Source organism: Cnephaeus nilssonii (genome assembly GCF_951640355.1).
Source record: "Cnephaeus nilssonii genome assembly, chromosome: 21".
Lineage (NCBI taxonomy): Eukaryota > Metazoa > Chordata > Mammalia > Chiroptera > Vespertilionidae > Cnephaeus > Cnephaeus nilssonii.
The window spans coordinates 37,471,009-37,496,136 of record NC_137092.1 but is presented as its reverse complement, the minus strand read 5'-3'; the positions used below and the strand labels follow the sequence as shown (position 1 = coordinate 37,496,136).

The following is a 25,128-nucleotide window of genomic DNA, read 5'->3' as shown; positions in this document are numbered from 1 at the left end:
CCCTCCCCGCTACCTGGAGCCCCCTTTGGCTCTCACGGGGTCCTTCCCAGGCGCTTCGCTTACAAGGGCAGGGCCCGGCTTGGGTTCGACGCTATTTACTTCCTCTGACTGCAGAGTCCCTGGGATTCCACAGTAGGGAACAGCCTGTTTCTCTGGGGGGTTGGAGGGAGGCTCAGGGGACCTGGCTTCTGGTTCTATCCGTTTATAGTGTTTAATCTCCTTGTGCCTGAGTTTCCTTATCACAAGGAAGTTGCACCCTGTGCCCTCGGGCTTCCTGGGATGCTGAGGGGACTGCTCCCCTCTGCCAGGCCCCAGGGGTGCATTCCCCCCCCCCCCCCCCCCCCCCCGGCTCCTCGGCACTGCCTCCCGGGGCGACGGGAGGGGCGGAGGGGGGCACGCAGTAGGACCTACTGACAGCCACTGCCAGTTGCTTTAGGGGCGGGAGGGGAGGAGTCCTCAGGGATCCTGTTTCAACAAACGTCTCTTTCCAGAGGAGGGGAGGGCGGGGGCGAGGGGGAGAGGGACCTATTTAAAGCTACCCTGGTGCTGGTCATCTGTCTGGCTGCTGGGTCTCTGGCCGTCCCCAGACTGCGGAGTGGCCTGTGAAGTCTCCTGCTAACCTCTCCAGTCTACACCCCTCAGCCACTCTGCCCCAAGATGGGCCGTGGGGTGAGTACTCCCAGAGAGCAGGGGTGGCTCCGTGGGAGAGAGACGGGCTCTCTGGAGGCTGAGACTAGAGGGAAAGTGAGGCGGGATGGGACGTGGAGGGAGGGGCGGAGAGAAGCTGGCCGGCTGGGTGGCTTGAACTTGGGATTCCCAGTGCCCTGGCGGCAAAGGCACGCACAGACCCACCGCTCACACGCACAGACCACTGCTCGCATGCCCAGGAGCGCGCCTCTCCGGCACCCCGCCCGTGACTAGCCCCAGCCCTCCAGCTCTCCCTCCAGCGCGTCTGCATCGCATCTCTGTCCATTTCTGGCACGGCTCCCCCGCCCCTCACCGGGCCTCCCGGCCAAGGGGTATCTGGCACTGTCCGTCGGTCCTCCCGCCTCCCCGGCTCCTGCTCCTGCAAATCTTCATTTCCCTGGGAGCCCCGGCCTGAGAGGATGGAGGTCCGATTTGAGGTTGAAGAGGGGCAACTGCTCCTGAGTCACCAGGCAGCTCCGGACACCACGGCAGGCGCCTGAGCTCCCGGACAGCTGGGGAGGGTGTGGGGAGGGAGGTGATGGCCCCAGGCCCCAGGCCAGCACCCCTCTGCGTCTCCTGGCAGCATTGCCTGGGCCTTGGGCTTGGGGGACTTTCCCAGAGGCTGGTGAGAGCTGCCTGCCCGGTCTCCTGCCCCGTCCGCCCTGCCAGGGATACACTGCAGCCCTGGGCACGCCAAGGGGAAGGTTAACAGCCATGACTGGGGGGTGGGGGGGGCAGGCACCGGGCCTTGGCTACTTGGAAATGAAATCTCCTCGCACGGCGCCGGCTTCCCTTTTGTGCAATGCCGGGCACAGAGGGAAAGGGCACAGGGAGCCGTGGGGGTGCCTGTGGGACTGGGGCAGTTCCTGGGGCCCCGGAGGGGTCAGGCAAGGACTTGTTATTGCACTGCGCTTAGCAGCTGGAAAAACTCTAAGCTTGGACACCAGGGTTCCTGAGCTCGGGTGGGAACCATAAATAGAACGTGTGTGTGTGCGTGTGTGTGTGTGTGTGTGTGTGTGTGTGTTGTGTGTGTTTGCGCGCACATGCGCACACGTGCCTGCTCTCCATGGGCTGGAGTTGAGACACATTCATGGATGAGCACCTGTGTTTGCATCTCAGCGGCAAATCTGAGAGCGTACAGACCTCCAAGCCTGTGTGGGCATCGGTGGCCCTGTGTGTGTGTGCGGGGCGGGGGGGGGGGGGTTGGGGGGTCTGTGAGGAGCTGTCTCCGCAGGGGGGCTCCATGGAGGACGAGGTTTCACCCGGGGGGAGATAGGCTGCCTTAAAACAGGGTGGCCCCAGCACAAGAGGTCCTGCTTGCCAAGCCATTTGACCTTGACTTTTTCAGGGACCCTAGCTGCTTGGGGACTGTGCCCTCCCCCCCCCCCCCCCCCACTCCCCAGCATGGATGTTCCCTCCCCTGCTACCCTGAGTGGCAAGTCGGGGAGCTGATCCAGTTCTGCTTGGACTGAGGATGGGTGAAGCGGGGGGGACTTGGGGCTGGAGCTAGGAGTTCAGCCGCCAGGAGACTCCTGAGGACAAAAAGCACCCCCTGCCCACATCCTCGCCCTGGGGTCCACCTCGTCTCTGTCCCTCTGCCCTGCACCTTCCCTCCAGAGCAAGGCCTGTCACCCATCACCCACGGCTGTGAAGGGCAACGTGGGAGCTGGAGGAAGGGACAGCGTGGTGGGAGGGAACCCACCACTCCAGCTGCCACGAGAGGCTGGGGTGGGGGGAGCAGTGGCCGACTTCCAGCTTCCCCCTCCGTCCCGGCCTCTGGCTTTCTCAGAAAGAACTCTCTGTTCTCTGTGAGCATTCAAGCCCCAGACGGGGACTTGTGGGTGGGGGAGGGAAGAACAGGCTGGAGAGGTGGAGGGGGGGGTCCTTGCTTCCTCTCTCTCTTTCTTGCCTAGGCAGCCCGCTGGCCCCAAATCTCCACAGGCTCCTGGCAACAGAGGCTGAGATCCTTGCCAGGGCAGGGGGAGGGGGAAGGGCCGGTGTCCCAAGCTCTGAGCCAGGAGGACAGGGGGAGAGCTGAGGGAAGGGGTGCTGCGTGGGCCCGCGCCCAGCCACCACCCGACGTGCCCAACGCCTGCCCGTGGGTTGGCAATTATTTAAAGACCATTCATTGGATTCAGAGCTTCTTGGACTTTATTTTACATCTGAATGTGCAGAAACCCTCAGGCCCTGCTCCTCAGCCCCAGGGGCACCCTGCTCTGTGCGCCCCCGCCCCCCCCTTCCTGCCCCTGGAGCTCCAGGGGCCTCACTAAGCTCCCGGGGCCACGGGGAGACCTGCCTGGCCAGCCATTCCCTTTCATCCACTTCTCAGCCCTTCCCACCAAGGACAGAGTTTGTGGATCCAAAGCATTTCATTTCATCCAATGGACTCTCCTAAGTCCCCTGGGGAAGGGAGGCAGCCCTCCCAGCCCGCCCCGCGCCCTCCCCCGCCCCCCCCCCCCCCCAGGGCTGCTTCAGTCTCATTGACATTTCGCTTGGAGACAATGCAAACTTTAGTGTCTATGGGACCAGGCTGTGCACTCTCCACTCTCGCTGCCCACCTCCTCTCACCCTGATGGCCCTGGTCAGACGCCTCCCTCCAGGGCCTGGATCCCCAGTCTACGATCAGGGCAACTGCGCATTCCTGGTATAGTCCTGACTGAGGGACACACGGCTCTCTCCCGGCCACCAAAGGTTTCTGAGGCCGCGAAACCACCCTGTATGGTGCCGTGAGGTGGACACAGGTCACTGCTCATTTGTCCAGACCATTACACATTTCTAGAATGTGCACCAGCGAGCGTGAGCCCTCAGGGAGACTCACAGACTGAAACAAGGGAGCCACTCTGGCGGGGACGTGGGTGGGGGGGAGACCACACTGTGGGGACAGGGATCTATGGGAAACGCTCTGTACTTTCTGCTCACTTTTGCTGTGAACGTAAAACTTCTCTAAAAGGAAAGGTGACTTTAAAAATGCACCGGACTTCCTAAAAAGGCAAACACCTTAGCCATAAATCCCACCCAGGCACCGCTTCCAAGGAAAAGAACAAACCACACCACAGCACAGAAAAGCGCTTCACGGACGCCTCGCACAGAGGCAGGGAGCCACCACGGCTCCCCGGGAGAGGGGGGGTTCCTACCCTCTCCCCCGGGATCCCCGCGAGCCCTGCCGCCTGGTGGAGGCCGCAGGTGCTGGAGAGGAAAGGGAACGTGGCGGCCTCATGAGGCGCCTGTAAAATGTGTCTCCGACTTCACACGAGAACCCAAGAATGCCTGGGCCTAAGAGCCACGTGAAGTTCAGTTTTAGACTTTTCCTCCGAAGCCCAGCTACCATCAGCGAAGAGTGCGCTCCTGAGTCCTGAGCCCCTCGGTCGTCCCTGAAATCCAAACACAGAGCCCCGGGTCTCTGTCAATAGTGTGCAAACGAAGGGCCTGGGGTTCCCTTCACCCCCACCCCCGTTTCCGCCACTGGAGCATCACTGCTTTGAACCCACCGCCCCCACTCCCCAGGCCTGGGCTCCCTGCTGTCAGGGGGGAATAGAGGCTCAGCCTGTCCTCCTGACGCTCTGGGCTCTCCCTCCCTCCCTCCCGCAGGCCGGACGCGAGTCCTCGCCTGCAGCCACCACTGCAGAGAATGGAGGCGGCAAGAAGAAGCAGAAGGAGAGGGAGCTGGACGAGCTGAAAAAGGAGGTGGCCATGGTGAGGCCCACAGCCCGGCTTGGGGACCCATGTTAGGAGAGCTGCCCTGCAGCCTGCCGCACTCAGAGAAGCTCATGCCCCCATCTTCCTCCCCCCCCATCTTCCCTCTGCCCCCCATCCTCCCTCCTCCCCACCCCCACCCCATGCTCCTTGCCTCACCTCTGGGCCTCTCCTTGACCCCACATACATTCCGAACACGCACACTCAGCCTCCCTCCTCACAGCAATCCCGTTTCCATCCCCAGGATGACCACAAGCTGTCCTTGGATGAGCTGGGCCGCAAGTACCAAGTGGACCTGTCCAAGGTGAGGGGAGGGGCTGGGCGGACACCAAAGAGGTGAGAGAACCACGCAGCAGCAGCAGGTGCCAGGGACCGTCCACCTGTCATCCAACCCATTTTACAGATGGGGAAACCGAGGCCCGGTGACTAACTGGTGGCAGAATCAGAACAAGAACCCAGATGCCCTGCTTCCTAGTCTTGAGCCCTTTTCCTGTGTACCCACCCTTTAAAGCCAGGATCCTGGGGCCCCAGGCCCCGAGGGCCCCCAGGCAGGGCTCTCTCCCTCAAGCAGCTTCAGTGAGGCACGGTCTCTCGTGGTACTGACGTACATGAAATTGTGGAGTGACCTATTGCTATTCTGACAGTGGCATGTTGGGGCCCTGCTATGTATGTACGTTTTACATACATGTTTCTAATCCTTGCGACCTTGAGAGATAGGTGCTGAGGACCTCTTTCTTAGAGCAAGGAGACTCGGAGGAGCAGCGCAGCTTCCCAAGGTCACATCCATAGCAAGCCGCGCGGTCAGATTTCCAAGCCCATCACTTCGAAAAAGGAAAACATCATTAATGAAAAATATGGTAGTGTGGCCTCCTCCTGCAGGCCCTCCATGATTGCCCTTTTGACAATTCCATGCCCCCATTGCTTTGCCTCATTTCCCTTAGTCACACTGCCACTCTCGGGCAGTGACATCGATTGTGTGTCACCTCCCTAGATCATAAGCTCCGCAAAGCAAGGACTCTGTGGGTCTTGTCCATCGCTGGACAGAGCTGATAATAGAGCCTGGCATTCGGACACGTTTATTAAATAACAGAGTGGACAGATAGGAAGATAAGTAAAAAGTGCCCTCTGCCTTCAAGGATCTCAAAGTCTGGTAGCCGAGAGGAATGCCTGGATTTCCACGTGGCGGCCCAGCGCTGGAATCATGCCTAGGATGTAATGGATGCAGAGAGGGGCGTCTGAGGCAGCCTGGGCCGGGGGAGCAGGGCCAGGCAGGGCTCTCTGGGGAAATCGATGGGCGATTGCTGAAGCTGAGCGACGCTGATCGTCAATGATGTGGGACTCCTCTTAAATCCTTGGTGTAGTAAACAAAAATATTCCTTGGTGATGTGGGGAATCTGGAGGAAGAGAGAGGGGGGTGGGGCGGGGAGGAACCAATTGAGAAGACTTTCCAGTGAGCCTCAGCCAGGCTGCCTCCCGAGGAGATGATTGTGGCCCCGAATGTGTCTGGATCCGATGAGGACCAGAGAAGGAGCCACATTAAAATCCTCCTCGCCCTCAGGGCCTGTAACACCCATTGCAAACCCCACCTCCTTCACGTGGCCTCTCCTCTGGCCCCTCAGCCCTTCCAACCAGGTGGGCTTTCCTCTCCACCTGGGCGTCACTCCCTGCCAACGAGCTGGTGGGAAGTGGGGAGGGGCCAGATGGGTTCTGGAGGCAAATTCCCGCCCTTCTCCTTGCCCCCTCAGGGCCTCACCAACCAGCGGGCCCAGGACATTCTGGCCCGGGATGGGCCCAACGCCCTCACCCCGCCCCCAACAACCCCGGAGTGGGTCAAGTTCTGTCGCCAGCTCTTCGGGGGCTTCTCCATCCTCCTGTGGATCGGGGCCATCCTCTGCTTCCTGGCCTATGGCATCCAGGCTGCCATGGAAGATGAACCATCCAACGACAATGTGAGCCGCAATGCCTGACCCCTGGGCCAGCCCATGACTCTGTCCTCCAACCCCGAATCTCCAGTCTAGCTGGGGGGGGCAGGGAACAAGACCCTCACGTCACAGGGCTCTTTAGGCTGAAAATGGGTGAGGCTGCTATACATATCTCTACGCACCCCAACACACACAGACACACAATCACTCAAGAAGGAGGAAGCCCCTCTCTGTTCCTTTACACTTAAGGGGGCTTGTCTGCCACCCCTCAGTCTTCACACCCTAGGGAAGACCCAGTCCTGGGAACTCCCTAAGGCTCTCACCACGCCTTCCAGCCTTAGGAGGCTGGGGACTGGAAGACTGAGGGGGGAAGTAAGAGAGAAGGGCTTTCCTCGACCATTTTCACTTCCAGTCACAGACAAAGGTAGCTTGTCCCACGTGGCAGTTGCCGCTTTGGGGTTGAGAGGCGGGCAGGTCTCTCAAACCCTGTCTCCTTGCCAGCTATATCTGGGCGTGGTGCTGGCAGCTGTGGTCATCGTCACTGGCTGCTTCTCCTACTACCAAGAGGCCAAGAGCTCCAAGATCATGGATTCCTTCAAGAACATGGTTCCGCAGGTAGACGGCCAGGCTGGGCTCTGGGCTGGGACCTAAGGTTTCTGGGCGGGTCCAGCTCATCCCTTCTCAACTCTGTGTTCTGAGATGGTAGGCTTGGACAAAAAGTCCCTCTAGGTCTCTACCCCAGGACCTAGTTTTGCTGCTAAGGGCTTCTCCCCCTCCTCAGTGGGGTTGAAGGAGAGGGGGGAAAGCAGCAGGAGGAAAAGTAGGGGTAGAGACTTCATGAGATGCCCATGGCCCTCCCACAGCAAGCCCTCGTAGTGCGGGAGGGTGAGAAGATGCAGATCAACGCGGAGGAGGTGGTGGTGGGCGACCTGGTGGAGGTGAAGGGTGGAGACCGTGTACCTGCTGACCTCCGGATCATCTCTTCTCATGGCTGTAAGGTGAGCAGGCCGTGCCAGGGCAACTGGCTGGTCTAAGAAGAAGGCTGTATAGAGCTGAGAGGGGCCCAGGGAGAGGTTTGAAGACTGGAAGAGCCAGATCCAAATGCCAGCACCTACCCCATACCTCCCAGCCGCACCTGATAGTGCTTAGGCGTTGTCTCCTTGTATCTGTGTGTGATGACCGCTCTGTGCCCTAGGTATGTCTTTGATATCGACTTTACAGCCACCTTGTATTGAGTCCCCGTTATTGTCAGATGTTTTACATACATTCACATATGCCATGGAATTCAGCTCTGTGAGAATGGTCTAATCATGCAGGGCTATTGCATGTGGCCACACTAGGCAGTGCCATTTTCACAGACTACGTGCTGATGGCACCCCCTGTAGTTGTGCAAGGCATAGATTCTGATTACATCCCCCATTTTACAGATCAGTGGACGGTTACTTAAGCCCAAGGTCACATTCGAATTTCGCAGGAGCTAGGATTCCAAACCAGCGCAGGGACAATAGCTGAGCAACGCTATAAATATGTGATGAGGACAAGTGTAGTTTTGTCCCTCGTGTCATGGAGATGGAGTGCAGTTGAAGTCGGGAGACAGCTGTGTGTGCACAAGTGCGTCTGCCAGGCTGATGACTACACCCTCCCTGCTTCCTCCGCAGGTGGACAACTCATCCCTAACTGGGGAGTCAGAGCCCCAGACCCGCTCCCCTGAGTTTACCCATGAGAACCCCCTGGAGACCCGCAATATCTGTTTCTTCTCTACCAACTGTGTGGAAGGTGAGAGGACAGCCTGGTGGGGCCCCTCATCCCAGCACCCACGGAGGGAGGAGTCTGAATCCTGAACCCCCAGCAGGATTGGGGGCTGTGGCTGTACTTACTCATCAAAAACCCTGCTATAGAGGAGGGACCTGAGGACTTGGGGATGGGGATCCCTGAAGATTACAGAAATAACTCCCCCCCACCCCCCCAGAGAGCAGGGTATTGGCTGGGATGGCACAACTCCATGGAAAAGTTATCTCCCCACAGAAAGATCTCTGCTCTGTCCACCGTAACCCTGAGTGGATTCCAAAGCCTTTAGCTCTTGGCCAAGTTCCCCCACCCCTACCACACACGCTCACCTTTACATACTCTGACACTCACACATCATACACACATGCACACACATCACACACTCACATGCACACACATCCCAAGCCAGCCTTGACTCTTGAGTGTCTTTGGCTTGGCTGAAGGCTTCTGTTTCTCCGGGGTTTGGGACTTGCTGCCTCCATCTCTGGCCCTTGCTTTGACCAGAGCCCCAGGCTGGGGGAGGGGCAGGAAAGCTTCCAAGCCAGGTGGATACTTGGGCTCTCCCTCAGGCTGTAGCTAGGACTGTGCTTCACCAAGAGAAATTGTCATGCCCAGGCTGCCCAGGTTGCCCCATCCCTGTTCTGGGTTCTAGAGATGACCAAAGGCCAACGAGTCAGGGCTGACTCGGAGAGGGCGGAGCGGGCAAGAGCTGGTGGGAGAGAGAGGCCCGACTATGCCGTGGGTCTCAGAACATGAGCCTCTCTCTTTATATCGGTCATTTCTCTTCAGTGGATGCATTTTTCTGGGCTTCTCCCCTCTTTCAGCAAGTTGGAATTATAATGAAAATCACCACACATGAAGTTTCCTAACTTTTTAATGTGCCGAGATTCTGAAGTCTGCTCTACATTTTTCACACGTTAAACATGCTTAGTAAAATATTTCCATTGCTTGCTCTAAAATTGGCCCTGAAGAAAGTATAGGAAATGAATGGAACTAACATTTGATGAGTGCCTACTCTGTGCTGGGCACTGGTCTAGGTATTACAGCACAATCTGATTTACTTGTTAAAACAATCCCTCGGTAGGAACTCAAACAAGGATTCAAGCTCAGGTTTGGCTGACTCCAACATGCATGCTCTTCCCACTGCCCCATCCCTCCTCCCCTATAGGCCCCTTTAATGTCTACTTGAGGGTCAGGAATGGCCTAGCTTCTTTTATGGGATTCGTGCCTAATGCTGAGAAAGAAAAATCTTAAGACTGCATGGGAAATCCATAATAAGTGCCGTACTTTGTGTTCATCATATACTTGTGAGTAATATGTAGGAGATTGATTTTACTGAAGTACTGCAGGCAGTATTTTTGTTTCACTTATTGAATCTCCTCAGTTTGAACTTTGAGTTTATTTGCAAGCCTTTTCCACAGGCCCAAGTGTAAGAGAAAATAATTTGCTGTTGCACTGAGCTGGGGGTTGGCGATGTGGGCAAGAAAAGAGAGCCCAGGGAGGTACAATCTACTGGAACTCCGGGAGCAGAGTCTTGGGTCCACTTACCCTGGGATGGATTTCCTTCCTCAGGAAGTAGGACAGGACACAGATCCTGGGACCCAGGGCACCCAGCCTGGTGTCTCTTCCTGTGTTGCAGGCACTGCCAGAGGCATCGTGATTGCCACCGGTGACCGGACGGTGATGGGCCGCATAGCCACCCTGGCCTCAGGCCTGGAGGTTGGGCGGACCCCTATTGCCATGGAGATTGAGCACTTCATCCAGCTGATCACAGGGGTGGCTGTGTTTCTGGGCATCTCCTTCTTTGTGCTGTCCCTCATCCTGGGCTACAGCTGGCTGGAGGCAGTCATCTTTCTCATCGGCATCATCGTGGCCAACGTGCCTGAGGGGCTGCTGGCCACCGTCACTGTGAGTGGCCGGGGGAGGTGCTGCCAGGGGTGGGTCTTGTTGCCCTTTTCCTCAACAGTGATAGAGGCTTGTGGCTCCTCAGCAATTTTTTTCACTGCCAGCCCTTAAAATCACATATCAGATTCTCATTTAATACCTGGCTTAGAGGGTGAGTCTGAAAAAGGTCATTGACTACACGGCTCAGAGGTTGAGTCTGAAAAGTCTCCGGGTGGGCTATACTTTGGCAGGCAGTCTCTCTCCCACAGCTTGTCACCGTCACCTCTTCTCACCACCCATGTGCTGCTCATCTGCCCCTGTCGTCCAGACCTTGTCCTGGCCAACACTCCTCTGTAAACGCTCTCTCAAAGGTCACCAGCGGCCACCTGGCGAACCCAGACGCCTTTCCTCAGCTCCTATGCTCAGCTCTGCTGCTGAAAGGAACCCTTCTGTCCACCTGCCGGGATCCTCTCCTTCACTGAGGACTGTGACATGTCACTACCCTGGTTCTCCTCTCCTCGGTCCCCGGCAGGGTCCTCTCCTTCTCCCCAAACTGAGTCTCAGGCCTCAGCTCTCTGCTCTTCTCCTTACACGCTTCAGTGAGCCCAGTGTCCACTGCCCATTCTGTGGGGGTGACTCTCACACCCCCTCGCCCAGCTCTGCTCTGGCCCGCTCTGGAGCTCTAGACAAATGCCTTCAACTCCGTACAGGACATTTCACCTAAATATACACCCATGATCTCGGTTCAACTGCTCACATCTAGGTCCCCCTCCTGTTTGTGGAGTAGGATCAAGGGATGAGGGATAGAGCCCATGCTCTGGGGGAGGTCATAGACATCGCCGGCTCAGGCTTGGCCCTTTGTGTATCCTCCTCTCCTTCTACCAGGTGTGCCTGACGCTGACAGCCAAGCGCATGGCGAGGAAGAACTGCCTGGTGAAGAACCTGGAGGCGGTGGAGACGCTGGGCTCCACCTCCACCATCTGCTCTGACAAGACGGGCACCCTCACCCAGAACCGTATGACCGTCGCCCACATGTGGTTTGACAACCAGATTCATGAGGCTGACACCACCGAAGACCAGTCTGGTGATTGGGCAGCCCAGAGGGGTGAAGGGGTCTGGCCGATGTCCAGGACACTGGGTGGGGGAGTGGGTGGAGAGAGATAAGAGCTCTCAAGGGGAACCAAGCTCCTGGTTCTCCCTCATGTTCTCCCAGGGGCCACATTTGACAAGCGATCCGCGACGTGGACGGCCCTGTCTCGGATTGCTGGCCTCTGCAACCGTGCCGTCTTCAAGGGCGGGCAGGAGAACATCTCTGTGTCTAAGGTAGGGGGTCGGGGCCGTCTCCACGGCCTGTGCCCTTTGCTGATGCCCAGCTTCCCCCTCATGCCCTGTGGTGGCCTCCAAGGTTTCGTGGCCTCTCCTCTTGGTCCTCCATCCCTCTCCGGCCCCCCTGTAACACCGGCTTCTCTCCTGGCAGCGCGACACAGCTGGTGACGCCTCTGAGTCAGCTCTGCTCAAGTGCATTGAGCTGTCCTGCGGCTCTGTGAGGAAGATGAGGGACAGGAACCCCAAGGTGGCGGAGATTCCTTTCAACTCCACCAACAAGTACCAGGTCTGGTCAGGGAACTGGGACGGGGGGGATGGGAGGGACAGAAGTGAGGGGGTGCACAAAGCCAAGGAGGAGTCATCACCATGAGAAGTGGAGGCATCTGGGAGTTGTGTCCTCTCACCCCTGCCTGATTCCCCAGGGCGACTCGGGTGACCTCATGTCTGGTCGCCATCACCCCTTAGCTCCCAACCTCCGTTCCTTCATTCCTCCCACCCTCTTGACTCTTCTCCCAAGAGCTCCCCATCCTCTGGCCTCAGTCTCTCAACCCTTCCGTCACGCTCAGTGGAAACATACTTCTGAAGTTCCCTTAGCGTACCCCTCCACCTGCAGGCACCTGGGAAATGCCGGTGACACAGTCTCAGCTGCGTCCCCTGTGGGTAAAGCCCCACCGAGGCCAGTTTAGTGGTGGGGAATTCTGACAACACAGCCATCTAGCCCAGGCACAAGGCCTGTCTTAAGCGATCTTAATAAACATTTGCTGAGTCAATGCATGTCCTCGGAAGGTGACTCTCAGGTTACAGGGTTGGGACTTTTGTTTCAAACATCTCTCCACACACAAAAACTGTCCCTATGCCGACAAGGGTTGATGAGTCAGAGGTAGTTTTGTTAAGGGAGGGTTTCTTACCAGCCTCTGCCCTATGCCAGGCCCCGTGCTGGGCATTGGGGCTAATAAGACAATTATGGCCCCCTCTGTCACTGCCCATCCTCTCTCCAGCTGTCCATCCACGAGCGAGAGGACAGCCCCCAGAGCCACGTGCTGGTGATGAAGGGGGCCCCGGAGCGCATCCTGGATCGGTGCTCCTCCATCCTGGTGCAGGGCAAGGAGATCCCGCTGGACAAGGAGATGCAAGATGCCTTTCAGAACGCCTACATGGAGCTGGGAGGACTTGGCGAGCGAGTGCTGGGTGAGGGTCCAGAAGCAGGGAGCAGGGCTGAGAGGGATTCCCACGCTTCAGTGGCTTCCCTAGGATGAGGAGCTTTAGGGGTGTTCAGGCAGCCACCTTGCTGCTCTCAATCCTCCCTTCTGCCCCCTGCTTCCCCCTTCAGGGTTCTGTCAACTGAATCTGCCCTCCGGAAAGTTTCCTCGTGGCTTCAAATTCGACACAGAGGAACTGAACTTCCCCACGGAGAAGCTCTGCTTCGTGGGGCTCATGTCCATGATCGACCCTCCCCGGGCTGCTGTGCCTGACGCTGTGGGCAAGTGTCGGAGTGCAGGCATCAAGGTACTGGCCTCGCTTCTTCCCCTCCCCCCTCCCCTTCCACCCTCTGAAGGTCAAGAGACGGCAGGGGCTATTGGCCTGGGGACACCCAAGCCCCTGGCGAGCTTTTCCTCGCTGACTGAGAGGAGCGGCTGTCATCGGCAAGGAAATGTGGCCCCTGCCTCGGAGAGCTCACCCTTGTCCCTTGTGCTTCGAGTGCCCAGTCTCCCGCATCGAACCTCCCCCTCCCTCTTGCCATCAGAACAGCATGGCTCATTCTGTTCTGATGGCAAGCTGATAGGGCACCCCTATCTTGGGGATGTGGTGTCCTGCCCCTCCCAACTACTGCCCACTGTTCCTAGCCATTTGGGATGGGGTGAGCAGGCTCCAGTCTGCATCCACTCACTGACCCCCCAGAACCCTGCAGACTGGCTCCAGCACTCATTCCCCTTAGCACCCTCTCCCATGTTTCCTGGTCCAGCTGTAATGGCTTCTCAAGGGCCACTCCCTCCTTGGTGCTGCATTTAACAAATATTTGCCATTTACCAACTATGTACCAGGCACTGTTCAAGGTGCTGGAGATCAACAAACAAACCAACATAAATCCCTTCCATCTTGGAGCTTACTTTCCTGTTTCAAAGATATCTCACTTTAAACACACACACACACACACACACACACACACAGATACAGCATTTAGCCCCGACTGGTGTGGTTCAGTGGTTGGCGTGTCGGCCCGTGCAACGAAGGGTCTACAAGTTTGATTCCCGGTCAAGGGCACGTAACTGGCCTGCAGGTTCGCTCCCTGCCCCCAGTCAGGGCGCATGTGGGAGGCAACCAGTCAATGTATCTCTCCCATATCAATGTTCCCACCTCCCCCCCCCCCCCCCCCCCCCCGCCCTGCCCTGCTTACCTTCCTCCCTCCTTTCCACTCTCTGAAAAGCAATGGAGAAAATATCCTCTGGTGAGGATTAACAACAAACAAACAAACACACAGAAAGATAGATACAGCACTTTAACGCCCCCCTTAACCTAGTGACTCGCCAGGTAAGGTGCCATAGCTTCCTCCTCTTTTTCTCAACATCTCCCCTATTACCACGTAAGTTCAACTCGACCTGTCTCCTGAGGGTCAGGTGCTGCGCTAGGCCCTGGAGATTCAAAGATGAATAAGATACAGCCTGACCGCCAGAGTTCATGGTCTCGCAGGGGAAACGAATGCCTTTACAATTGATTCATCACAGAACAATCACAATAGTTAGGGTAGTTGAGCACTGACTATAGGTCAGATACTCTCATAACAAAAGCAGCCAATTGTTTTGTAAGACTTTATATGAATCAGGCTCTAAACCTGTAACATCTCATTTAATCTTCATAAAACCCTATAAGCAGACCCTAATATTTTCCCTTTTTTCACACAGAGGGACCGTGTGGCACAAGTAGCATGCCCAAGAACACACCATTTCACAAGTGGTAGGGCCAGGATTTGAACCGAGGCAGTCTGCTATTTCTCAACCATCACACCAGAGGACTTGTCTGTATATATGTGTCTATGCATGGCTTCTGAGCCCCCTGCCACTCTGTCTCTGAGGTAGGCTTCACTTTCCCCATTTCAAAATAAAACAAGGTGAGGCTTAGAGTGGGTACGTAGCTTTCCCCAAATAAATCTGCTAGTAAGAAGTGGGTTGGCTATATCAAGCATGGCCTGCTTCTCCGTCGCCCTGCTCCTTAGTCTGCCTCTTGCCATGATCAGAACCATCACAGAGGCCTGGGGAAGTCCCTCCATGGGCAGCCACAGCAGGGAGCAGTTCATTCTGCCTCAGGGAATTGGACAATGTTTTATAGAGGGCATGATATTTGATCTGGGCCTTGAAGGTTGACAAGTGTTTTGTAAGGCCGCGAGGGAGAGGAAGGCAGGTCAAGAGCAGGGAACAGTGTGTACTCTGAGGTTAGACTGTACCGGGCATTTGCGTGGGTGGCAGGGAGAGGTGGCAGGGGAGCACTGGGGATTGAGACTGAGACGGGCCAGGGCCAGTTGGAAGGACTTTGCTTAAATGCCAGACTTGGGCTTTCTCCTGGGGTCCACAGCGAGCTACAGGTGTCACAGGACACTTCTAGCTTCTAGATGGAGGAGGGCCTCGATTTGGAGAAGAACTGAAGTCAGGGAGACAGGCAAGGAGAGACTGCAATAGTTCAGGCAAGGGACAGTGACCCGAACAAGGGCAGAGACCAAAGGGAATCGTTACATTCAAGGAACCTTGTGAGAACTTGGTGACTAAACTGGATATGGGAGGAGAGGAAGATACAGGAGACAAAGGGCCTGCATGAAAGAGGGATAGTTTCTAAGGGTGGGAGTAGAGCAGCAGGCGTGGTGGTGGTGGAAGTAGAGATAGTGAGCTCAATTTGACCTTACATTCAACGAATCTATAGGACACCCAGGGAGAGATGTTCCGGAGAAAGTTGGAATGTGGTTTAGAGCTCAAGAAGGAGGGCCAGGACTGGAGAGTTGATCCAGTTAAACTCTGGGTAATTACAAATTGGACTGCTTAACATTGCCCAGGAAAAGAGCACAGGTCAAGAGAGAGGAGGAGAATGAAGCCCTGGACCACACCAACATTTAGGGGCACGTACAGGAATAGGAACCAGTGGCCGAGGGGAGAGGGCGCTAAGACACAGCTAACATTTGTTGGGCGTTCACCAATGTCACATACTCTTCATGACCCACGTGAAAGGTAGAACTCATCTTCTCCATGTGCTGAGACTCAGTGAAGGCACTTGTCTAAGGTCCCAGAGCTCGGCAAGCCAGCACTTGCACTCAGGTAGCCTTCTGACTCCTAAGCCACTTCTACTCACCTTGGCTGCCTCCATGGGGAGTCTGGGAAAGTGCATGAAGAGGGTGGAGAGGAACCAGGAACAAAGGGTCCATGGAAGCCATGGGAGGATTCATTTTTAAGGAGGGTGGTGAGCAATGCCAAATGCCTGAGAGGAGTCAAGGAGGATGAGGACTTGACCGGAATCAAACCCTGGACCTTTCAGTCCGCAGGCCGACACTCTATCCATTGAGCCAAACCAAACTTTGCCTCCAACATCATGGGCGGGCGTGGAGGAGGGTGAGGTGGCTAGCAGTGGGGTGGGAGAATCATTGATCGGCTGCCATCTGCACACCCCTACTAGGGACTGAGCCTGCAACCTGAGCATGTGCCCTTGACTGGAATCGAACCTGGGACCCTTTAGTCTGCAGGCTGATGCTCTATCCACGGAGCCAAACCAGTTAGGGCTTTCTCTCTTTTCTTTTAAATTCTTTATTGTTGAAAGTATTGCATATGTCTCCTTTTTCCCCCCCATTGACCTCTCCCTGGCCACTCCTGCTGCCCAGCACATGCCCTCGCCCCCCGAACTGTCTGTGTCCATTGGTCATGCTTACATGCATGCACACAAGATCTTTGGTTGACCTCTTACCCTCCTCCCTCCCATCCTCTCCTGCCTTCCCTCTGAGGTTTGACGATCTGCTATTGGTTTTCAATTGGGAGGCACATGTAGTCTTGGGGGGCAATTTCGGTGGGGTGTTAGGGGTGGAAGAGAAGGCAGTGAGGCCTGGAGAGGCCTCCTTCTTAGTATCTGTGTGATTTGCCCCATAAACCCACACATGCAAATGCTATATCCTAGTCCAGCTGATTACCTTATGCTTAGAAAGGTAATAGCCTCTCAGATGCCGACCCTCCCCACCCAGCTCCATCCATTCTGACACAATGACCACCACCGTCAGGGCAGGACTCACCTTCTCCCCACATCATGGAGGAGTGTCAGGGGGAGCGGGGAGGGAGGGCTGCTCCCTGTCCTCCTTACTCTGATCTGACCAGTTAGATGCCCTGCAGCGATCATACTGGGCCCTAAGAAAGCCACATCCTAGTTCTGGCTCCCTGAGACCTTGAGCAAATCCTGGCCCTTTCTAAGCCTTTGCTCCCTCACAGGTAACGGGAGGAAGCTGTGAAGGGTCCTGCTAGCTCCGACAGTCTCAGAGCCCATGAATTCCAAACTCCTGAACAACCTTGGAGGTTTCTCTTCCAAGGGACCCTCATTAACATGTCATTCTGTCATGGCAACTTTCCTCCATTTAAGCAAATGATCTCTAATCCCCAGAACACAACTTGTCATTGTCTCTCCCCCGACATACCATCTACACACACACACACACACACACACACACACACACACTCACACTCACACTCACACACCCTTCCACTCCCATTGTTTTAGCTGGGATCTGTGAGCCCACCATCTGCCTTTTCCTGACTTTGGGAAAGGAATAAGCTGGCAAGGTGGAGGGCCCAGGCTTAATGCTGCTGTCCCGTTCTTCTTTCTCTTTTCTCCTTTCTCCTCCCGGCCAGGTGATCATGGTGACCGGGGACCACCCAATCACAGCCAAGGCCATTGCCAAAGGCGTGGGCATCATATCGGAGGGCAATGAAACTGTGGAGGACATTGCAGCCCGGCTCAACATCCCTGTCAGTCAAGTCAACCCCAGGTGAGGCCTTTGCAGGACGCCCTGCCCTTGGTCACCCCATTCCTCCCACAGGTGCCGGAGTCGCACTAGGGACTCGGGATAGCACCTCAGGGACCTTTGCCGGCCTTTGCTCTGGCTCCTCAGTCCTGAGTGTGTCCGAGCTGTGTCACTGTTTATCTGTGTGACCTTGGACATGTCCCTTCCTGAGCCTCCATTTTCTCGACTACAAAATTAAGAAGCTGTCTACACCGCAGGGTGGCTATAGCAATGAAATACGTGTGCGGGAATGAGCGCAAGCCCAGGAAACTGGACTATGATTACGCGCATGGCGAGGATCTAGCATCACTTCCTCTGAGAGAGAGAGAAAGAGAGAGAGAGAGAGAGAGAGAGAGAGGAAAACAGCTCCCTGAGCTGGGGGGAGGGAGGGCTGGGAGAGAGCGGAGGCCCCGGGAGAGGCGTCCGGGTGAGGCGGGGACAGCACCTCTGTCCTGCCCTCCAGAGAGGCCAAGGCGTGTGTGGTGCACGGCTCTGACCTGAAGGACATGACGTCGGAGCAGCTGGACGAGATCCTCAGGAACCACACGGAGATCGTCTTCGCGCGCACGTCTCCGCAGCAGAAGCTCATCATCGTGGAGGGCTGCCAGCGGCAGGTGAGCGGGGCGCCCCGGGCAGGGCGGCCGGCGCAGGAGCGGCCCCCTCCAGCGTGGCTGTCCCCCCTCCCAGGGAGCCATCGTGGCGGTGACGGGCGACGGGGTGAACGACTCCCCGGCGCTGAAGAAGGCGGACATCGGCATAGCCATGGGCATCTCGGGCTCCGACGTCTCAAAGCAGGCGGCCGACATGATCCTGCTGGACGACAACTTCGCCTCCATCGTCACGGGCGTGGAGGAGGGTGAGGACCACGGCCGCCTGCGCGCCTACTTCCCGGGCCTTTCACGCAACCACGGGGCCAGCTCCGGCTCCCAGGCATCGGCCGCGCCGTTCGCCTCCCGCACACACAGCCTTCCTCTCCCAGAAAGTCGGGCAGCCACGCTCCAGGGCGAGGGGTGGGGAGGGTCCCTCTGAGCTGCCCGGTGCTCTCGCCATCTCCCCAGGCCGCCTCATCTTTGACAACCTGAAGAAATCCATCGCCTACACCCTGACCAGCAACATCCCTGAGATCACGCCCTTCCTGTTCTTCATCATTGTCAACATCCCCCTGCCGCTGGGCACCGTCACCATCCTCTGCATCGACCTGGGCACTGACATGGTGAGGCCGAGGGCTGGAGGCGGGGACGGGCCAGGCGACCACGTGGGCACCGGGGGCAGCAGGTGGAACGAGAGGGACCCAGGGCAGCTGACCAGGCCGTGCTGGCTGAAGAGAAGGCAAGCCCCAGGCTCCCGCCGACGCCCTCTGTCCCCCCCACTCTCCACCCCACACAGGTCCCCGCCATCTCCTTGGCCTACGAGGCCGCGGAGAGTGACATCATGAAGCGGCAGCCGCGGAACCCGCAGACCGACAAGCTGGTGAACGAGCGGCTCATCAGCATGGCCTACGGACAGATCGGTGCGAAGGGGCCCTGGGCGCAGGAGGGAACCAGGAGAATTCGTGCCCCGGCTTTGGGGGTCCAGGACGGGGGCCGCTCCCCCCAGGGTCAGGGACAGACATCCCTGGCCTGTCGGTGCCGGCCCCCTCCGGCTTCCTGCTCTGACCCTGGCCCTGCGTTTTGCCCACGACCCACAGGGATGATCCAGGCCCTGGGCGGCTTCTTCACCTACTTCGTGATCCTGGCTGAGAACGGCTTCCTGCCGACACGGCTGCTGGGGATCCGCCTCGACTGGGATGACCGGTCCACGAATGACCTGGAGGACAGCTACGGGCAGGAGTGGGTGAGCGGGGCTGTGTGTGTGCGGACACGTGTGTACGAGAGGAGGGTCTAGACGCCTGGCAGAGGCGGCCAGTGTGGCCAGCTGGGGCGGGGGGCTCGGTGGGGACTGGGGGCCCAGGGTCTAACAGTGGCCCCCGAACGGCGCTGCATCCGGTCCCGCTGGTTCTTCTCACGCTGCGGCCTCTCCGCCCGCCCTCCCCGCAGACCTACGAGCAGCGGAAGGTGGTGGAGTTCACCTGCCACACGGCCTTCTTCGCCAGCATCGTGGTCGTGCAGTGGGCTGACCTCATCATCTGCAAGACCCGCCGCAACTCGGTCTTCCAGCAGGGCATGAAGTGAGCGCCGCCCAGCGCCGCCCGGGGGCGCCCCCGCCCCCCCCCCCCCCCCCCCGCCCGTGCACACGACCTCCATGATGTCCCTCTCCGCTTGGGGACAAAGGCTTTAGTCACCCAGCTGCATAGCCACAGTCACGTTTTAAACCGAGGAGACGAGCAGGAGTGACAGGACTATTTCTGATGAGTTTTATTTTGTTCCTAAAATGGACTTTGCTAAGGGCTCCTTCCACCTTTTTTATTTTCATCTTTTCTCATCTTTCCTTTCTCCCTTGCTACCATCTTTCCTTCCTTCCTTCCTCCACGCTATACTAGTGACACCCACACCATCCTTTGCACAGCTTTAAATACAGGGTCTCCCGTGCCCCCTACACTCACAGTAGCTCTAGTTCATAGCGCTTGTCCTGTTGGTAATGGTGTTGTCCTTGTGGGGTTTCTGAGCTGCTCAGGGTCAGGCTCAATGTCTTCATATGGTGTGAGTTCCCATGTGCCAGTCACTGAGGTAAGTGGTTCAAAGCCATTGTCTAACCTCACAATGGCTCTATGAGGGAAGTGTTGTTTTCAATTGGTGGGCGAGACCTCCCACGATGTACATGACGTGACGGGCCTGGGCCACCCCGCTGTGAGGGTCAGTGCCGGTCAGCTTTGAACGCAGGCTCTTGTCCGCTACCCGGCGGCTCACCTGCCCAGCCTGGCTCCCGTGAGGAACCAGTCACGACTCTGACCGCAGCACGGAGGGTGGTAAGTGCTGAAGGCTTCGCTCCTGTTCTATTTTCTTTGACTGGAAAAGATGAGCGCGGTTCCCCAAGTGAGCTTTGTCACAGCGTCTCAGTGAGAGGGAAGTAATAAGGACGCCGGAACCCTGGCGAAGCCAGTAGCATTTCTGATCCTGGGGAGAGAAGCGTGAGCCGTCTGTGATGAATAAAGGTGCCGTGAAGGGAGGCGATCCCAGGCGCCGAAACACGAAGGGGAACGTGCGGTGAGACGAGGACGGAGCAGGGAGTCCACAACCCGCAGCTCTGGGCTGGGACTGACCGAGCAGCGAGTGCGTGGGGGACGCGGGAAGGTGAAGGCCACCGGCTAACCCCAGCCCAACCGAGGGGCAAATGGAAATGAGACAAAAGCCAGGCTGGGTGCCGGGGTGTGCTATACCGACAGGCCCCCTGGCACAGGCAGCCTTAGCCCTCGGGGCCCCCGGCCCCCGGGCCCTCAGAGGTCCGATTTCCATTGTTCCAAAGCTCCATGGAAATCCAGCACTTCCTGTGAGAAGGCCCATGCTGGGCAGAGGCCTAGGCATGAACATAGTGGTCGCATTAGCGTGGTTCTGTTTGGAAGCTGGGATGTCTAATGAATTTTAAACGGGGAAATACAGTCACTAATTATTAACAAGTGCAGCTTGCGAGACAAAAATCAATTTTAAAAATGTGGCCTTTCTAGAAGAAAAATAAGGGGTCCTTAATGAGGGAACCACTGGCTTAAGCCATAAAGAGAGGACGTGCACACGATGAGGGAAGGCGGGGCGACAATAGGACTGAGCACCTTCCGTGTTCGAGAGCTTTCCATGGCTTTCCCAGCAGCCCTATGATAAAAGGTAGCATCTCCATCCTACACAGAAGGAGCACGAGGCTCAGAGAGGTCAAAAAGCGTCACTTACCACCAAGAGCCAGAGAGTGGCCGCTCGGGACTGGATGCCACCTGACTGGCTCCAGAAACGGTCCTCAGAGTTTCTTCCCACGTTGCTTTTCAGCTCGGACATAGTAAACCTACCTTAAGCACCGTCTCTCCAACGAGCCTTCCCTCTGAGAATGTTCCCTTCTTTGTTGAATCTCTACAACCCACAACTCCCAGGGGCTGCAGGAGACCCTGAGGGTGCAGAAGACATAGGAGGGGGGGGAGACCCTGAACTGAAGCAGCTTGCCTGGCATCTTGCTGGGGAGATGGCACGTTCACAGACCGCTTCCCTGGGGCAAGAACAAGATTGTAAGCTGCCTGAGGGCAGGCCCCAAGTCTCCAGGAAGAAGCTCATGTTGCACGTGGTGTCTCCAGGACAGAGCACATCACCCAACACGTAAAAATGATTTATCTAATGAATGAATATATGCGCTAGAGACAACAAGAAGGGGTGACATCACTAAGCATAACAATGAAAGAAACTCCTCGGGTTACACACCGCCTGGGGTGCCCGCAGAGGGCACAGGAAGATGCACTGATGACCTTTCCCCCACATTTCCTCTTGCCTCTCTCCCCCACACCACCAGGGCTCCCTGATCTCTCCCTCCTTGCCCTCCCTTCAGATGCTACCTAACCCCCCTTTCTTTGCCTTTCCAGGAACAAGATTTTGATTTTTGGGCTCCTGGAAGAGACAGCGCTGGCTGCCTTTCTATCCTACTGCCCAGGCATGGGTGTGGCCCTCCGTATGTACCCGCTCAAGTGAGTATTTCTTCAAAAAGGCAGCTTCTAGCCTGGCTGGGTGCTCAGCTGGCCCTATACGCCAAGGTTGCAGGTTCGATCCCAGGTCAGGACGCATACAAGAGTCAACCAATGAATGCATAAATAAGTGGAACCACAAATCTCCCTCTCCCTCTCCCCCTTCCTCTCTCACAAACAAACAAGTAAAAGTTAAAAGGGTACCTTCTAGGATCCACGTTCCGGTCCATTCCCGTCCTCCTTGCTGTACCAGCCTCTGAGGCTCCTAACACTGTCCTCTGCTGCTTCCAGGGTCACCTGGTGGTTCTGTGCCGTCCCCTACAGCCTCCTCATCTTCATCTACGATGAGGTCCGGAAGCTCATCCTGAGGCGATACCCCGGTGGTAAGCACCTCCGCACCTCACCCAACCCCCAGGAGATGCAACCCCCGCTGACCCCTCCAGGCATTCCCACCCAAACTCCATTCCAACCACAGAGCCCCGTCCTTTCCTCCGAGCCTGCAGATGCTGGGGTCCCAGGTCCCGGAGCCCTGACTGTTGACTCTGTTCTCCGCACCCTCTTTCTCTCAGATTCTGCCCCCCCCCCCCCCCCAACATACAGTTGGTCTCCGAGGCCTCGAACCTTCCACCTGGAGTCACAGAACGTCAGAATTAGAGAGGCCCTGGGGCCATCTGTCCCACCTCCACATTTCACAGATACAGGGAGATGACTTATTTGTTCAGGGTCATGAAGCACAGCTGACACTAGAACCAAGGCCTCCTGACTCCCAGGCTTCAGCCACGTGTGTTTTTCCCCAACAAGCATTTTGATCCCTTACTGGAGGGTGAAACGGATGGCCTATAAGCCACATACAGTCCGTGGATAATGTTGGGTCTGGCCTGCCAATCTTGCGCAGGTGTGTGCTTTTTTAATTGCCCAATATTTAAAACTTGGGAGCTCTCACATAAAATCGAAATTTCTGACTTCTGAAAAAATTACAAGAGTTGCCCACATCTCTGCTCAGCAACACTAGGTGGCTGCCCCTCTAGAAACTCATTTGTTACCTGAAGAGCCACTGCAGGAATTTGCGTTTTTACCCCCAACTACTCTATGCCCTCCCTCTACTCGGCGAAGTCCAAGCATCTAAGGCCCCAGCTCACTGGGTTCTCTCCCCTCCCTTTTCACCTGTCCCCAGTCACTTACCTCAGCCCCTGCCCCAGGCTCCTAGCCACCTGGCCTCAACCACCCCAGCCCCTCTCCTCTTTGTATGCTCACCTTGCAACCCCCACCCCCAAATCTCTCCAACAGGCTGGGTGGAAAAGGAGACGTACTACTGAGCACACTGGAAAGAAGAACCAGGACGGGAAAGATGGGGTGCCCTGGAGGAGTTGCAGGGATGGTGATGGGGAGGGGTGGTCTTAGGGGAAGATTTGGGGAGAAAGAATGAGGCAATTTAGTAGGCTGAATGGGGGTGGGGGGGTAAATAAGCTTGGGGTGATTGCCCCAGAGACCTAACTCTGAACAGTCAGATTAGACACTTTCCCCCGACCCTGGCCCATCCCACTCCACCGTGTTGTCTGCTTTGATGAGAAACTGAAGGTTACTCCAGCCTCCCCATTCCCTATCCCTCTGCCCCCACCTCTCACTAGAACAGACCAACTTCCAAAGGCAGGAACATGTCTAACCAGGAGGAAGGCAACGGTCTCAGGTCACCAGCCGCATCCCACGTCCCCCCTTCACCCCTCTTTTGCTTCCTGCCCAACTCTGTCCCCCGCTTCCCCGCCTGACCCAGAAATCACAAATGGTTCCTCCTGTCGAGGCCAGAAAGGGAAGCTGGTTGGGAAGCCGGCCTGGCTCCCAGTCCCGGCTAGTTAGGAACCTCTGGCGGAGACTGGGCAGACGCAGACAGTGAGAGGTCAGGGTTTGGGGGCGGAGGCAAACAGCAAGGGGAAAGGAAAGAGATCAGTGCATTTGACATCTGGCATCTCCAGGTAGGCGCCTGGGCTCCAGCTCTGTGTCCCAACCGTTTAGAGCCCTGCCAGCAGACCAAGTTCAGTGTCATCAGAGTAGCAGCAGAGGCAGGACCGGAAGGCAATGGGGAGTTTCTCTGAGATCCCACACCCAGCGTCCCACTGACCTTGCTTGGCGGTCTGTTTGGTCCATGAGGCCCAGGCATCACATCGCCGATGCTCCAGCTCTCTCAATCACACGCACCTGGTGACACCTGCCCTTTGGATGCTAAGAACTCGGAAGTTCCACGCTGTTCTGAGAGGGTTGGCCGCCCGTTCATTCCCTGCCCCTCCCGCCCCTCTCCCCTCACGCCCACGCTGATGAACCTGCCTTATTCCTAGGCACCGCCAAGCCAGGTGCTCCCGGCCAACAGCTGGAATTGGGGGGAGGGGTTCCCAGAGCCTTCCCGTCTTCAAGGGACATGCAGAATCAGCTTAGGTCACGAACACGGTCAGCCCTCTGGGCCAGAGGGAACGCACGAGGGACCTGCCTTTGGCCTCGCAGTCAGCGGGGCTGTTCCTCCCAGGCAAATGCCCTTCATCTGATGGTCCTTGTGCCACGTTCCCCTTGTGCCCACAGTTGGTTTCCCGTTCCTAGGGGAGATACTGTTCCTTCCCTTCCCCCCTCTCCTCCTAGCGTTTCTGCTCTGCGGGCAGCTCTGCCCATTCTTGAAGGCACTGGGCATGTCCTGCAGAGACACCTACATGAACAAAGCAAGTGACAGTCACCTGAGGAAAACGGAAGGCCTAAGGCAGAAAGGAGGGAAGCATAAAAAAGCAAACTCTAGGCCAAGCCCATAAGCCACCTCCCAAGGTCTGTTCCTTCATTTCAGTGGAGTTCTCCTTTATCGGAAGTGCCTTGAAATAAGTGTCATTGCCTTGGGCTTGGAAAACTAAGTGGGAAACCACATAAATTTGGGCCTGATTAATTTGAGATTTATTGACTGTGGACAAAAGTTTCTCTTTGTACAATTAATACACAAAAAGCAATTGTTTAGTAAATTAAGAGCATAAAACAATATTGCTAAGGGTGGCATATTTAGACTACCTAAAACAATCCTTTTCAAGCACTTTAGGAATCGCCATTTAGAAGTTGTGAGTGCATGGGCTAATTATCATTAATTCTTATATATTTGTTAAAGAAACATCTGCAAGACCTTTACTTGGTGACCTTTTATAAGACATTAGTTTGAGGCACTACATATGTACTTGAAAATAATAAAGATGCAT

The 25,128-nt window shown here is 56.6% G+C and overlaps 1 protein-coding gene across 1 annotated transcript; it reads left to right on the top strand.

Annotated features, from left to right (window-relative positions):
- Nucleotides 1-552: 552 nt before the first annotated feature.
- LOC307093241 (sodium/potassium-transporting ATPase subunit alpha-2) lies at nt 553-25,089 on the top strand. Its single transcript, XM_079761169.1, has 23 exons — nt 553-669; nt 4,276-4,380; nt 4,625-4,684; nt 6,126-6,329; nt 6,804-6,917; nt 7,166-7,300; nt 7,961-8,078; nt 9,730-9,998; nt 10,860-11,058; nt 11,188-11,297; nt 11,452-11,586; nt 12,299-12,488; nt 12,631-12,806; nt 17,168-17,304; nt 17,783-17,933; nt 18,007-18,175; nt 18,378-18,532; nt 18,706-18,829; nt 19,007-19,152; nt 19,356-19,486; nt 21,812-21,913; nt 22,202-22,293; nt 23,198-25,089. The coding sequence occupies exons 1-23, from the start codon at nt 658-660 to the stop codon at nt 23,224-23,226; spliced, it is 3,063 nt and encodes a 1,020-aa protein (XP_079617295.1). The 5' UTR covers nt 553-657; the 3' UTR covers nt 23,227-25,089.
- Nucleotides 25,090-25,128: the final 39 nt, after the last annotated feature.

Excerpts from the sequence above, each read along its gene's own strand:
- LOC307093241 (XM_079761169.1), top strand. Across the intron at positions 12,807-17,167 it reads GTCGGAGTGCAGGCATCAAG|GTGATCATGGTGACCGGGGA; the intron begins GTACTGGCCTCG and ends CCTCCCGGCCAG. Across the intron at positions 17,305-17,782 it reads GTCAGTCAAGTCAACCCCAG|AGAGGCCAAGGCGTGTGTGG; the intron begins GTGAGGCCTTTG and ends CCTGCCCTCCAG.